This window comes from Panthera pardus, unplaced genomic scaffold, assembly GCF_024362965.1.
Source record: "Panthera pardus isolate Hobbes unplaced genomic scaffold, ASM2436296v1 HiC_scaffold_16, whole genome shotgun sequence".
Lineage (NCBI taxonomy): Eukaryota > Metazoa > Chordata > Mammalia > Carnivora > Felidae > Panthera > Panthera pardus.
Window position 1 is genome coordinate 131,868,358 of NW_026526721.1, and position 15,320 is coordinate 131,883,677.

At 38.5% G+C, this 15,320-nt stretch overlaps 1 protein-coding gene across 2 annotated transcripts in view; it reads left to right on the plus strand.

Annotated features, from left to right (window-relative positions):
• Window positions 1-15,320, plus strand: part of BTD (biotinidase) — a 29,589-nt gene that overhangs the window by 2,030 nt on the left and 12,239 nt on the right. The window contains exon 2 of one of the 2 annotated variants that reach the window (XM_019436009.2): window positions 138-288. The exons of the other annotated variant lie outside the window; for it this stretch is intronic. Within the exon in view, the coding sequence (XP_019291554.1) occupies window positions 278-288 (11 nt within the window). The 5' untranslated portion in view covers window positions 138-277. The remainder of the gene's footprint in view (window positions 1-137; window positions 289-15,320) is intronic. 2 annotated transcript variants of the gene reach the window in all.

Consider the following 15,320-nt stretch of genomic DNA (forward strand, 5'->3'; position numbering starts at 1 on the left):
GAACAAGTCCCCTGAATTTAGATTAATGGGTTTTACAAAAAGGATAAATTCTCAACTGACTGGATTCTGGCCTTTAGCAAGGGGAAAAGTCAATGAGACTATTTAAACTTGCTTTCACCTTTGTATCTTTGGTTCAGGGTACAACGTTCCACTGTGTACTTGGTCAGATGATTCAGCAGAAGTGATCCTTGTCCCCAGGATTAGCAAGCACTGAGAGCAACTCCTTTCCATCCAATTGTGGTTACAGGATTCTGCTGTGATTTATCCAGGCCCTTCCATGCAAACTTTGTAAGCATTAACCACATTCTTTATTACTTTGATTGGTGGTAGGCATGGAATTTTATTTGTTGCATGTTTTATTGGAATTTTTTTGTTTGATTTTGTTTCTTTATCCATGGAATGAGGTCAAAGGAGGAATAAGTCTGAGTTGGTTTTTTTTTTTTTTTTTTAGAAAAGGCTAACACAATGATAATATGCTCTCTAAAGCACAGAGCTGGGATGACTGGGTGGCTCAGTTGGTTAAGTGTCTGATTCTTGATCTCAGCTCAGGTCTTGATCTCATGGTCATGAGTTCAAGCCCCACATTGGGCTTCGTGCTGGGTGTGAAGGCTACTTAAAGAAATAAAATAATAAACAAAACAAACAAAGAGCAGAGGTGGTCATCAAAGTGTCTATGCCCAAGTTCATCTGGGTAAAGAGAATATCCAGGCAACCAGGTAACTTATTAAGAGTTGCAAATATAGCGCCTAGAGAAAATATATTCTCTAAAGGCAGTTTCTAAAAGTAATAGTAACTCCTCAGGCCCCCAAATTATGATAGTATGTTTTAATTTCAGTAAACAAAGACACTAAAAATCCTTGTGATTATTTAAAAAGCAAAACACCAGCTGAACCTATAAGAAATTGTCTCACAAACCTATGTTATCAAGATGTGAAGTGTTTGGTTATCAAGTGAAGAAATGAATTAGGGTTATCTGTGATATATTATAGAATGGCTGAAAAGAAAAGAAAATTGGCTGAAATAAAAGAAAGCTGAAACTAAGTACCTTAAAAACAAACAAAAAGCAAGCAACAATAACAAAAAGAAAAAAGGATATCTATGTAGAATACTCTTTTTAAAACCAACACTGAAAACCGTACAGCAAGAAATGTGCTATAAAAAAAATGTGTGAACATAATTAGAGCAGAAAATAAAATATAAAATAAAATGTTCTTTGAATAAAATAGGTTAAGTTGATCTTTGCTTCTCATTAAATTGATGGACTGCAAAGTACCAAAGCTCAGAAATAGGCTTGAAGCAAAACCAGTGAAAAGCAGTTTTATTATTGAGGTGTCTGGGACAGGTTTAATGCCTATTACTGGGAGACGGGTACTCGGGGACAGGTACTGGGTTTTTTTTCCAGTTGTCTGTGACCTAGAGAAAGGTTGGATTTCTGCCCTTGGCTAGGACACACAAGCACCTTTTCTCTACATTTGAATGCCAGCTAGACCCAGACCTGGAGTGGGAAACGCAGTTGGGCAGAAACTGAAGAAACATTGTGTCCCTCTTATTGCTGTGTCTTTGTCCATTGTGTGTTTGGTTGTTTGTTTGTTTTTTTTCAATTTAAATTTGGGGTGGTTTGACTTCAGCAATCGTTAAATCACTAATAAACATGTTACTTTATGTAAAGTGCACCAGAAAATGGTGACAACTGTGTGTCATGCTATGAGGATGTAAGAGATTTATCTCAAGTGGCTTAGAAACCGTAATCCAACATTTCTCAGTATGATAGAACCCCACACTTGGGGGTGGCCCATGGTGGGGGTGGGGTGGGGGACAGCTATGACTTATGAAAAATGGTAGCAATAGTTCAATGCTTCTGTTCTCATTTGTTTCTTCTGTTTTGCCATTAGCCTTCATTACAGTCCCTTTCCTTAGCTTTTAAAAGTGTACCTTATTGTTTTGTTTTGCTTTTAATCTGTTCCTCATGTGAGCAAAACAAAGAAGCCACTCTGGGGCAGAATCTCTGAATGATTCCCGGGGTTCTGAATGGAACTGCTGGGGTGTAATCCCAGGTGAGGGACATCTTCCTGATTAAGAGTTTATACGCCCTTGAACTTCCTTCTATGTCACAACCTTTGAGTTCCCCTTTGGAGCTTACCTGTGACATACTGTTTTATTCACTTTAAAGTTTGTTTATATTTAACATTTACGGCATCTTTCAAACCCATGAACGGGAACAGAGATGGATTCATACACATGTACCCAGCCCCTAGCTCAAGAAATTCATTAAAAATACAGTGAAGCTCCCTGTGGATCCCTTCCCCAGTGCATTTTCCACCCCCTGTGCCATAGAGGTAACCACTATCTTGAATTTGGTGTTTATAATTCCCACATTAGCCATTCTCTTTTTTTTTCTAGTTTTTTAATGTTTTTATTTACGTTTGAGACAGAGAGAGACAGAGCATGAGCGGGGGAGGGGCAGAGAGAGAGGGGGAGGCACAGAATCTGAAGCAGGGTCCAGGCTCTGAGCTGTCAGCACAGAGCTCGATGTGGGACTCAAACTCAGGAACCATGAGATCATGACCTGAGCCAAAGTTGAACATTTAAACGACTGAGCCACCCAGGCACCCCTCACATTATCCATTCTTTACGGGATGGACATTTAGGTTATCTTTAACTTTTCATTGTTATAAACAAATTTCTCTAAACATTTTTGCATGTCCCCTGGTGTACCTGTGTGAGTTTTTATGTATATGTGGCTAGGGGTGGGTCACATCAGTGTTACTAGATATTGCCAAATTGGTCTCCAAAGTTACTGTACCAATTGATAGTCCCACATTCTGTTTATAAGAACTCCCCTTTCTCCACATTCTCAATCATGAAATTTGTAATTTTTGCCAATCTACGTGAATGTGAAATGGCTTCTCATTTGCATTTCCCTGATTACTAATGAAGATACAGGTATAGATATGCCATCTGGGTTTTCTTATTCTGTCAATTGCCTCTTTTATATCTTTTGCCCATTTCTTTATGGATTGTTTATCTTTTTCTTATTTATTTGTAGATATTCTTTATATATTCTGAATGCTTATGCTTTGTCTTTTAACTTTGTTTATAGTTACTTTTGAGGTGCAAAGTTGTGGGGTTTTGGGGTGTGGTCACATTTGACAATTCTTTTCCTGGGCTCCTTCATGTGCCCGTGGTCAGTTGCTAGGTCACTCTGCCACTGGAAGCTGACTGGTAACCCACTGGGGTGGCAGGTATATTGCTACTGAACCCGTTATCGCTCATCATTCAACAGGTGTCCCTGGGCTTCTTCAGATGGTGGCAGCAGATTGCAAAAGGGGACAAACCCCATTGTGGAACCTTTGTGTATCATGGTTGCTAACATCCTATCAGCTAAAGCAAGTTACATGGCCGAGTTCAGACTCTGACTAAGATGGCATTAAAAGTGACATGATAAAGAAACATGAATATGGAGAGAGGAATCGTTGCTAGCCATTTTTGCTAGTCAATTTCCCAAAATATCCATTTTCCATTTACGGTATAGTTCATTCTTATCCCAATGATCCATAGTGTCATCTCTGTTATACTATCAAGTTTCCATATATGTATGTGGTCTGTCTCTGTACTCTGCTCTTTCTTAATTTTTTTGAAATAAGTCTTATGTTGGTAGGGAAGTCCTTCTATTTTGTTCTTTTGAAAACACCTTGTCAGTTGCTATAATGTCCTATTGCTGCTATAACAGATTACCACAAATTTGGTGGCTTAAAAACAACATAAATGCATTATCTTATAGCTCTATAGTTCAGAAGTCTGAAATGGGTCTCCCTGGGATAATATCAAAATGCTGGCAGGACTGCGTTCCTTTCTGGAGGCCTTAAAAGAGACTCCTTCTAGCTTCTAGAGGCTTCCCACATTCTTGGCAATGTGAACAATATCAGGCCTAAACCTTCTCATGCTACCATCCCTCTGGTTCTCCCTATTCTACTTTCACTCATAAAGGCACTGGTGATTGCATTGAGCCTACCTACATAATGCAGGATAATGTCTATTTTACAGTCAGCTCTTTAGCAACCTTTAAAAATACATATATATGCACACATATAATATATATATGTGTGTGTATATATAGATATCTATATATAGATATCTATATATATCTATAAATATAGAGAGAGATATATATACCTAATATATATATGTGTATATATGTATATATATGTATATATGTATGTATATGTGTATATATGTATATGTGTGTGTATATATATATGTATATACATATATATAAAGCAGGCTTCACACTCAGCATGGGGCCTAATATGGACTCAATCCCATGATGCTGGGATCATGACCTGAGCCAAAATCAAGAGTTGGATGCTTAACCAACCGAGCCACCCAGGCAACTTTAGCATCTTTAGCAACTTTAGTTCCCTTTTTGCCATGTAACCCAACATACTCATAGGTTCTGGGGATTAGAATGTCTTTAAAGGGCCATTATTCTGCCTACCAGATCTATTCATGGTCTTTTTCTCTTTTCTACATATTATAGAATCAGTCTGTCACATTCCAGTTCATCACTCATTAGGATTTCAATTGGAATTATATTGAATTTATAGATTAATTTGGAAAGAACAATGTCTTTATATTATTGAGTCTTTTTGCCATAAGCATATCTCTCCATTTATTTTATTCTGCTTTAATGTCTTTCAATAAAAATATTTCATCATACTTACTATATTTATTCCTAAGCACCTAACTTTTTATTGATTTTTTTGCATTTTCTAGTTTTAGGGGGCCACTGTATTAGAATGCAATTAATTTTCATATGTTGGTCTTAAATGTAACTATTTTACTATACTTTCCTATTAATTATAATAATTTGTTTATGGATTCTCTTGGATTTCTTTGTAGATAATCATAGAATCAATGAAAGTTTGTTTTTTCTTTTCTTGGTCTTGTATCTTTTCTATTTCTTTTTCTTAGCTTAATGCACTACCTAAGACCTCCAGTACAATATAGATAAGAAGCACTGATAAGTGGCATTTTTGTTTCATTTAACGTGTTAATACAGTGAATTAAGTTGATATACTTTTTCATATTAAATGCTTTATCATTCTTGTGATAAACCTCGTTTGGTCATGATGATGATTTTCTTCTTATACATTGCATAATTCAGTTTGCTATTATTTTTATTTAGACTTTCTACATTTGTGTTTAAGAGTGAGAGTCAACCATTATTTCATTTCTCGAACTATCCTTATCTAGTGTGGGTATCAAGGTTATACCATCTTTTTAAAAATTTTGGGACAGTTTGTATAAAATACGTAGGTGTCAATATCTTCATATAAAAAAAAATACAGTATGTATCTTTTCCTTGAATGTTTGGGAGAATTCCCCTAAAAAGTAGACCAAGATTGGTGCTTCTGGGGAGGAGTCTTTGATAATTTAATTTTTCTTGGATAATTGGTGTGCTTAGTTTTTTTCTTTTTTGGACTTAGTTTTGGTAAATTTTATTTTCCTAGAAAGTTACGTGTTTCATCCACATATCCATTCAACATACATTTGTTCCAGAGTAACAGAAAATCAATTCTAAATCTTTGTTAATGTTCCCTTTTAATTTTTTCTTTATGTTCATGTGCATGTTTATTACTTTTGTTCCTGATCAATCTTGATGGAGATTTGCTTAATTTCATTAGTCTTTTCAGAGAATGAATTTTGTACCCAGGCTCTCTGGAGAAATGGCTACTTCTAGACCTGAGCCAAGGAATGTGCAAGAGAAGCTTGGGACATAGTTTAATGTCAGATTGCAGAAAAGCTATTAGAAACTACTAGGGTAATATCAAGAAGAATCTATAGCTAACGTGAAGAGGCTGCCATTGGCCAAGGATGGGATACTTTGAGTTTCAATAATGATAATAATTGAGATGGAGAGAAACTCATAAAATATGTTTAAATATATGAGTTCATAAATGATATTTTTTAAAGATTTTTTTTTTTAATTTTTAAGTAATCTCCTCACCCAACATGGAGCTCAGGCTTACAACCCTGAAATCAAGAGTTGCATGCTCCACCAACTGAGCCACCCATAAATGATATTTTAAAAAATTGGTCAACTTCAGAGAATAATAGAGAACCAATTCATTGTCTTGAAAACTGATTTTAAAAAGAATGGAAGAGAGAATCTAGCATTTATCCTGCCTTTTTTGTATGCACTGTACCACTAGATAACCAAATAGCAGATAAAATAGAATGTCTTTTTATGAAAAGTATTCCAATTAATAAATTAAATGATGGAATTAGAAAGCTAGCACTTTGCAATCCCCAATGAACATATAAAGGCATTAAGTATCAATGTTTTGTGCTAAGATTATGAGAAGAGAGTTAGACACGTGCCTTGTGATGAAAATACACACTGCCACCCATAGCCTTGCCAAAAGGATGGACACTGAGTCTGATCCAGTTTTGGATCCAGCTGCCAATTGGCAAGAAATAGCAAAGAAAGAGGAAAAGTTTGAACCTCACCATGCATTTGCAATAATGCAACCCATTCTGTTGGAAAATCTACAGGTCTAATCTACAGGCTTCTTCAACAAGTTTGTTTTATGGAAATAAAAGGGACGAAAAAGGAAATTCTAGATTGAAAGAGACTTAAAGCCTATATCAATGTTTTAATTTTTTTTTAATTTACTTTTTTAGTAATCTCTACACCCAACATGGGGCTTGAACTCACGACCCCGAGATCAAGAGTTTCATGCTGTTCTGACTGAGCCAGTCAGGCACCTCAATATATCAGTGTTTTTAAATTAGGAAGACTAAACTATAATGTCTAGGGATGCACATTGGGTCATAAAGCTTTTCTTTCTTTTAAAGGAAGTGATAAGCATAAAAGCCATGGTAGTGGTTAGTTGGTCACTTATGGGTAGAGTTGCCAGATTTAGAAAAACAAAACAGGGCACCCAGGACTCCCAGTTAAATTTGACTTTCAGATAAACAATGAATAATTTTTTAGCACAAGTATGTCCCAATACACTTGTTTATCCAAAAGTCAAGCTTAACTTGGCTTCCTATATTTTATCTGGCAAAATCTTCATTTTATTCAAGATGGTAATGCAGCACTCTTCCCAGCCTTCCTTGTTGCTGGGGGCCAAAGCAATTTAAATGAAGTCAAGGGGCAGGGCTTTGGGGTGGTTCTTCCAGCCTGCAGCAGAGTGGAATTGGGTATGGAAGTCGCGCTGTCTTGCAGTGAGCCCGTGCCTTGTACTGTGAACTTCACAAGTTCACAGGATGGTGAGACGGGGCTGGAGGTGGGTATTTCCCCTTCCTCCGGGTCAGTCAGGCTCTGATAAAACCTTAACTGGTTAGCTCGGTTCTCTTGAGGGCAGCCCTCCTGAAGAACAGAATGCTCTGACTGCTTTCCCCTTCTCCCTGCCAGAAACATGAGATTTTTTCCCAGTGTTCACTGGGACAACCTGGTAGAGCTCTTGGAGGCAAAACTCACAAAAGTGTGGGTACCCTGCCCCCCAAGCTGGAAGTTTTTAACTCTGACTTACCTGCCCTGAGCCTCCAAAATTTGTCCGTTGCAGTTGAAGTTTTCCTGTGCTAGTACTGGCTCCCATGGAGGTTTCTGTGCTTCTCTGTATCCACCTGTCTGTCTCTCTAATTTTGGAGGCAACGGTTTGCCCCGTGACCTCAGTTCTCTGAAACAATTATGAAGAGTTGTTGGTTTTCAGATCTTTTAGGTTTTTACTTGTAAACAATAGAATGGCTCCTTCCAAGCTCCTTATATGCCAGACTGTAAGCCAGAAGTCTCAGCTGGTTTTTTTCCCTTACGTTTTTCAATTTATTAGAAAAACAGGGTAACATTTAAGAAAATATTTTAAATCCCTGTAAGATGACCTGCCATGTTTTCATTAATTCACATTCTCTTCTAGTCTTTGGTCACATGTATACATGTTTTACTTAGCTATTATCGTTGTAAATACAGAAAGATATTTATTATATGTTTATTTAGCACATCTTAAATGTGGCCCATCATTAGAGTCTTCATAACTGTTTTTTCCGTGTTTGCTTAATATTCCACCTGGTTTATATACATCAACTTTCATACCTTTGTTCATATTGAATATTGTTTGTTTCCAACTTTTAGCTGCTGGGAGTTATTCTTCAATTTGAACTGGCTTCCACTTCCTGAACACTAAGCACTTTACATTTCTAACTGACAGATAACTTATTTACTTAAAGTTCTATAGTGAGTAAATCGTAGCCAGGATTTGAACTCACATATGTTGAAACTCAAAAGCCCGTATTCTTTACTTCCATGGTATGTTGTCATTTCAACTAACTTTTGTTTTGAATGACTTCCTAGGATAAAGTCCCAGAAGTAGACTATAATTCATAATAGAAATTGTCAAACTTTTTTTCCCAGTGAGAAATTGCTATTCTTTATCATTTTACTAATTTACCTTACTTCTTTTACAAATTTAATACTTTGGACTAATACTAGTTAATGTCTATTTTGTACATAAATTCAAAGTCTTTTTTTTATGTTTATTTATTTGGGAGGGGAGGGGCAGAAAGAGAATCTGAAGCAGGCTCCGGCTGTCAGCACAGTGTCTGACCTTCAGCTGGATCTCCAAAGTCAAGAGTTACACGCTTAACCAATCAAGCCACCCAGGCGCCCCCAAGTTCAGAATCTTTCAAAGTGTTTGTTTATGATTGTTTTCTTCTCATTTAAATCTGTTCTTGTTCATTGCCTGTTTATAACTGTTGTCTTGATGTTTATATTTTGCATGTAAATTTTAATTTGTCAGTCTGTTTCTTCTGTTGTTTAAACGCCTTCAGGTTTTAGAAAGTGGCTTCATCAAATATCTGATGTCAAATTCTAATTTATGCTAGTTTTCCTGTCATTCAAATAGTTAGCTCTTGATTTTGAGTTTATTTTTGTATATGGCCTAAGATGTCTAAACTTAATTCCAGGGACGCTTGGGTGTCTCAGTCAGTTAAGTGCCCGACTCTTGATCTCAGCTCAGGTCGTGATCTCAGGGTCATGATCTCAGGGTCATAAGTTCAAGCCCCATGTTGGGGCTATTTAAAAAAAATAAAAAATAAACTTCATTCCAAATTGTTTGTAAGTCAGTCATCCCAATATCACTTACTCAATCACATGCTTCCCCCCATTGTTTTGAGTTGCATTGGCATAAAAAGAATGTAGGCTTTTGCACAAATCAGTTTGGGTTAAATCCTGACTCTGGGTCTTGATCCCCTTCAAGTTTAGGAGTAAGCTCTTTCCTAAGAAGAGCTAGACTGTTCCCCTCTGCTTTGCCCCCAGTGCTCAGGAATGTAGCACCAACTATCATGGCAGAGTCAGAAACCTCCCCATCCAACTCCACCCTTCCATCAACCCCAAAGAGCCCTGAGCTTGGAGGAGATGCAGCTGTGGCTGAGTGGGGACCTTTACCAGAGGGAAGAAGGCACACGAGTAACTACTGATCTGATCAAAGCGGAAGCAAACAAAACTACTCAGGGCCTCCAGGAAGTGAGACAAAGGTGGAGATCTACTAACCATTTCTCTACACCTCTACCAAACCGTGGATGGAGAAGACAACCGACTTAGTGAATAGGCTGGAAAGTCCGTTACTCTTGATTGTGTACTGTGCTCTAGCTGAATATCGTGAGCGCCTGCCCATACTGTGGGGTCGCCTGCATGTTCCCACCATGTTTGTGTCAGGAGAATGCTCTATAGGTACTCAGAACGGATCACATTTGGACCTGCTTTGTGCTGTTTCTCTCTTGGTGATCTTGACTGTGCCTTCCCCGTGATGTAATAACTTCTGGTTTCTCCTTAGGAAAAAGTAGACTTCAGCATGTTTTCTTTAGTGCTATGTCTTACTTTAGCTTTGTTGTTTGTTTCATACTTCCTACCGTTATTTATTTTCAGTGTTTCCAGATTTTTTAAAGTTTATATATTTATTTTGAGAGAGAGAGAGAGAGAGAGAGAGAGCACAAGCAGGGGAGGGACAGAGAGAGACAGAGAGAGAGAATCCCAAGCAAGACTCTGCAGTGTCAGTACAGAGCCCAACACAGGGCTCGAAGTCACCAACCGTAAGATCACAACCTGAGCCGAAATCCAGAATCGGCTGCTTAATTGACTGAGCCACCGAGGCACCCCTCCAGATCATTTTATTAAGGATTGTTCTTTTGCCTTGGGGAGCGTGGTTCCCCAATTGTTCTTCACTGTCTGCATCCAGGGCATTTCCACCATCGTCGTGGTTCTGTGATTTGGATTTTCACTCCTGAACACTGGTAGGTAAGAGCACAGGGGTGATGGACTTACAGTGATGTTTCACCCACTCCACCCTTAGACATGTTGTGTCCATACACTTAGTAATCACAAAGAGTCTTGGGGCACCTCAGTGCTCCGTCAGTTAAGCATCCAACTTCTGCTCAGGTCATGATCTTGCAGTTCGTGGGTTCGAGCCCCACATCTGCTTCAGAGCCTGCTTTGGATTCTGTGTCTCCCTCTCTCCCTCTGCCCCTCCTCTGCTCATGTTCTGTCTCTCTCTCCCTCTCTATCAAAAATAAATAAACACTAAAAAAATTTTTTTTTAATCACAAAGAGTCTTTACATTGCCCTCATTTCTGAGCACATCTTCCCTGAAAAATTTGACCTGAGGTTTTGGGACATCATATTTTCCTTGTACTGGTTGTATTACTTCTGGGTGTCCAGCCTTCAGGTCCTCATTATCTAGAAGGTGGTTCTTCTGATGGTTCTTCTGAAGGTGGTTCCTCTAGTTGAAGGTAGTCCAACAAAGAAATGGAGGAAAAATTTCCCAAAGACTTTGAAAAATAATTCTTTGCTGACATTCACTGAGACCCATTTTGGGGAAATTGATGATTCATTCTTAGAGGATGAAGAAGGTAAAGCCTAACTGGAAGCTATAAATATTCCAGAAGAGCAAAGTGGCTGCAAGTGACCCCATCATTCTTTTCTCTGAAGACTGACTGGCAGTGGAAGAAGCCTTCTCCATGCTTATTTATTTATTTATTTACGTATTCATTCATTCATTCATCTAATTATTTAATTTATTTATTATTTTAATTTATATCCTAGTTAGCATATAGTGCAACAATGATTTCAGGAGTAGAATCCAGTGATTCATTCCCTCCGTATAACACCCAATGTTCATCCCAATAAGTGTCCTCCTTAATGCCTCTTAGCCATTTAGCCCATCCCCCAGCCACAACCCTCCAGCAATCCTCAGCTTGTTCTCTGTATTTATAGAGTCTCTTATGTTTTGTCCCCCTCCCTGTTTTTATATTATTTTTGCTTCCCTTCCCTTATGTTCATCTGTTTTGTCTCTTAAATTCCACATGTGAGTGAAGTCATATGATATTTGTCTCTCTCTGACTAATTTTACTTAGCGTAATACGCTCTAGTTCCATCCATGTAGTTGCAAATGGCAAGATTTCATTCTTTTTGATTGCCGAGTAATACTCCGTTGTATATACAAACCACATCTTCTTTATCCATTCATCCATCAATGGACACTTGGGCTCTTTCCAATACTTTGGCTATTGTGGATAGTGCTGCTAGAAACATGGGGGTGCATGTGTCCCTTCGAAACAGCACATCTGTATCCTGTGGATAAATGCCTAGTAGTGCAATTGCTGGGTCGTAGGGTAGTTCTATTTTTAGTTTTTTGAGGAACATCCATACTGTTTTCCAGAGTGGCTGGACCAGTTTGCGTTCCCACCAGCAGTGTAAGAGGGTTCGAGTTTCTCCACATCCTCGCCAACCTCTGTTGTTGCCTGAGTTGTTAATTTTAGTCATTCTGACAAGTATGAGGTGGTATCTCATTGTGGTTTTGATTTGTATTTCCCTGATGATGAGTGATGTTGAGCATTTTTTCACGTGTTTGTTAGCCATCTGGATGTCTTCTTTGGAGAAGTGTCTATTCATGTCTTTTGCCCATTTCTTCACTGGATTATTTGGTTTTGGGGTTTTGAGTTTGATAAGTTCCTTATAGATTTTGGGTACAAACCCTTTCATTTTTGCTTTTGTTTCCCTTGCTTCCAGAGACATGTTGTGTAAGAAGTTGCTGTGGCTAAAATCAGAGATGTTTTTGCCTGCTTTCTCCTCGAGGATTTTGATGGCTTCCTGTCTTACATTTAGGTCTTTCATCCATTTTGAATTTATTTTTGTGTCTAGTGTAAGAAAGCAGTCCAGGTTCATTTTTCTGCATGTCGCTGTCCAGTTTTCCCACCACCACTTGCTGAAGAGACTGTCTTTATTCCATTGGATATTCTTTCCTGCTTTGTCAAAGGTTAGTTGGCCATATGTTTATGGGTCCATTTCTGGTTCTCTATTCTATTCCATTGATATACTGTTTTTGTTCCAGGACATACGGTCTTGATGATTACAGCTTTGTAATACGTCCTGAAGTCTGGGATTGTGATGCCTCCAGCTTTGGTTTTCTTTTTCAAGATTGCTTTGGCTATTCAGGGTCTTTTCTGGTTCCATACAAATTTTAAGATTGTTCGTTCGAGCTCTGTGAAGAATGCTGGTGTTATTTTGATAGGGACTGCATTGAATATGTAGACCACTTTGGGTAGTATCAACCTTTTAACAATATTTGTTCTTACAATGTATGAACATGGAATATTTTTCCTTTTTTGTGCGTCTTCTTCAATTTCTTTCATAAGCTTTCTATAGTTTTCAGTGTATACATTTTTCACTTCTTTGGTTAGGTTTATTCCTAGGTATTTTATGGGTTTTGGTGTAGTTGTAAATGGGATCAATTCCTTGATTTCTCTTTCAGCTGCTTCATTATTGCTGCATAGAAATGCAACCGATTTCTGTGCATTGATTTTTATGTCCTGTGACTTTGCAGAATTTATGGATCAGTTCTAGCAGTTTTTTGGTGGAATCTTTTGGGTTTTCCATATAGAGTATCATGTCATCTGTGAGGAGTGAAAGTTTGACCTCCTCCTGGCCTATTTGGAATGCCTTTTATTTCTTTGTGTTGTCTGATTGCTGAGGCTAAGACTTCCAATACTATGTTGAATAACAGTGGTGAGAGTGGACATCCCTGTCGTGTTCCTGACCTTAGGGTGTGCTCTTTCCTTTGTTATTAGTCTCAGACCACAAAGTCTCTGGACCCAGTCTAAGACTTATATCGTCAGTGGTTCAATTTTGACCCCTAAGGATTTCTGCTATGCAGTTTTTGAGATGGAAACTGATACGTTTTTGCAGAACATAGGAGATTTTTCAGATTACCTATTTATTTATAAGTGTATAATTTAAATGTATAAATGTATTAACTATTTATATAACAAAATATTTATCTATTGTCTGGGTTTTAGTCTTTTAAAATCAGGAGCTTTAGGGTGCCACCTGGGTGGCTCAGTCGGTTAAGTGTCCAACTTTGGCTCAGGTCATGATCTCATGGTCCATGAGTTTGAGCCCTGCATCGGGCTCTGCGCTGACAGCTCAGAGCCTGCTTGAGATTCTCTCTCTCTCTCTCTCTCTCTCTCTCTCTCTCTCAATTCCCCTCCCCCACTTGTGTGCATGCTCTCTTTCTCTCTGTCTCTCTTTCAAAATAAATAAATAAACTTTAAAAAATCAGGAACTTTAAACAAATGAAAACCAGCAACAACCTGGTTCTACAATGATGTTTCTGTTAAGGCTAAGGACAAGCACTGAATCCTTTAATTGACACGGACCCGGATTGTTTGGGGGAAGTTTTCCCCCTTAGTTTGAGTGTTAAATACTTTGCCACTTATTTTCATTAAATATGGTGGAAACACTTTGAAATCTGCCCCAATTCTATCAGCCCTGTTGAGGAGGCACTCAGGAAATAAAGGTTCTGAATCATGTCTTCGACATGAGGGAAATATAGGAATCAGAACATATGTTCTGTGTGCCTTTACCTTCTAGCCCAGTGGGTTTCCAGGTATGACTGCATGCCAGGAACATCAGCATCAGCATCACCTAGGAATTTGTTAGAAAATGCACATTCTGGGGCCCTGTCCCAGACCTGATGAATCAAAACTTCTAGGCACGGGGTGCAGGGATCTGTGTGGGCAAGCCCTCCAGGTGACTGAAGGGATGCTCACGTTTGAGAACCACTGCTGTGGTCTGACCCCCCAGATTCTCCCTTGGGAGTGCTACTTGGAATCTGTTTCTGCTGCGGCTAAATTGAACACTACCCATTGGTCTTTGAACGTTTGACTGATAAGTTGCCCCAGTTCTTCAACATGTGCCAGAAGGGCTGGACCAGGAGTCAGGAGACTTGGTTTCCAGTCTGTTCTCACTACTAACTAGTGCTGGAGTTTTCCCTCACCGTGAAAATAGAATTTTACCATTTCACTTCCACTGCTTTCTGCGATAGGAAGATAAAATGAAATAACGGATGGTGAAAATGATTCGAAAATGTTACCACGTAACATGTAAAAGTCAGTGTGGCGTTGATATAAAATTTTGTTCCCCTAGAACCCTTAACTCAGCTAGATTTCCGCCATTCATTGTGCTGCCTGTCACAGTGTGGCTGGGCTGTGTCACTGCAAATCCAGTCACATCCTATGAAGTGTACCACTGTAAGGTAAGAGATGGCAACAAATTTAGGACTTGTGAATACAGTCCTAAATTAGGTCCTGGAAGCATAGCAAATAAAAAAAACAGTTTTCATGAAGCCCACATCTTAGAAAACCTCTTTTACAGTGGGAAGCAGAAAAAAAATAAAAATGAGAAGGAAAGCAGGAAAAAACACCATCCACTTACTACACAAGAATCACTTTGCTATTGTGCGACTTAAGAGCAAACCAACGTGGGCCAATGATCCTCCGTTTGTCCACATGGTGGCAGCAGCGAACCTGTAGATTCCATCTCCACAGGGGCTCTTTCTGTCCACACAAGAAAAAGAAAGCACCTTCTTACATTAAATACCCGGGTGTTTCAGGGAGAAGTATTATTTGACTTAAATTATGAAGATAATTTCCCATTTGAGGAAAAGAGAGAGGACTTATAGTTAGATTCAAGTGTCACAATCCTTCGATTGTAGTGTAGCCAATGGAACAGAAATAGGCCCTAATCAAAGGCCTGGTCCAAAGTTACACTTCTGTATGTCACTCTCTTTTTTTTTTAAGATCATAGGTGGAATTAAAAAAAAAAATGAAATCGCAACTTACCAGTTCAATTCAGAGGACTGGGTAATTTACTCGCTGTTTGGAGTTCAGCCTTGAATCTTGACACCATCATCACCTGCCACTCACAAGTGTTTTATTTACACTTGACATTTCCTACTGAGACATCAAAAGTGTCATCGGTGGATAGG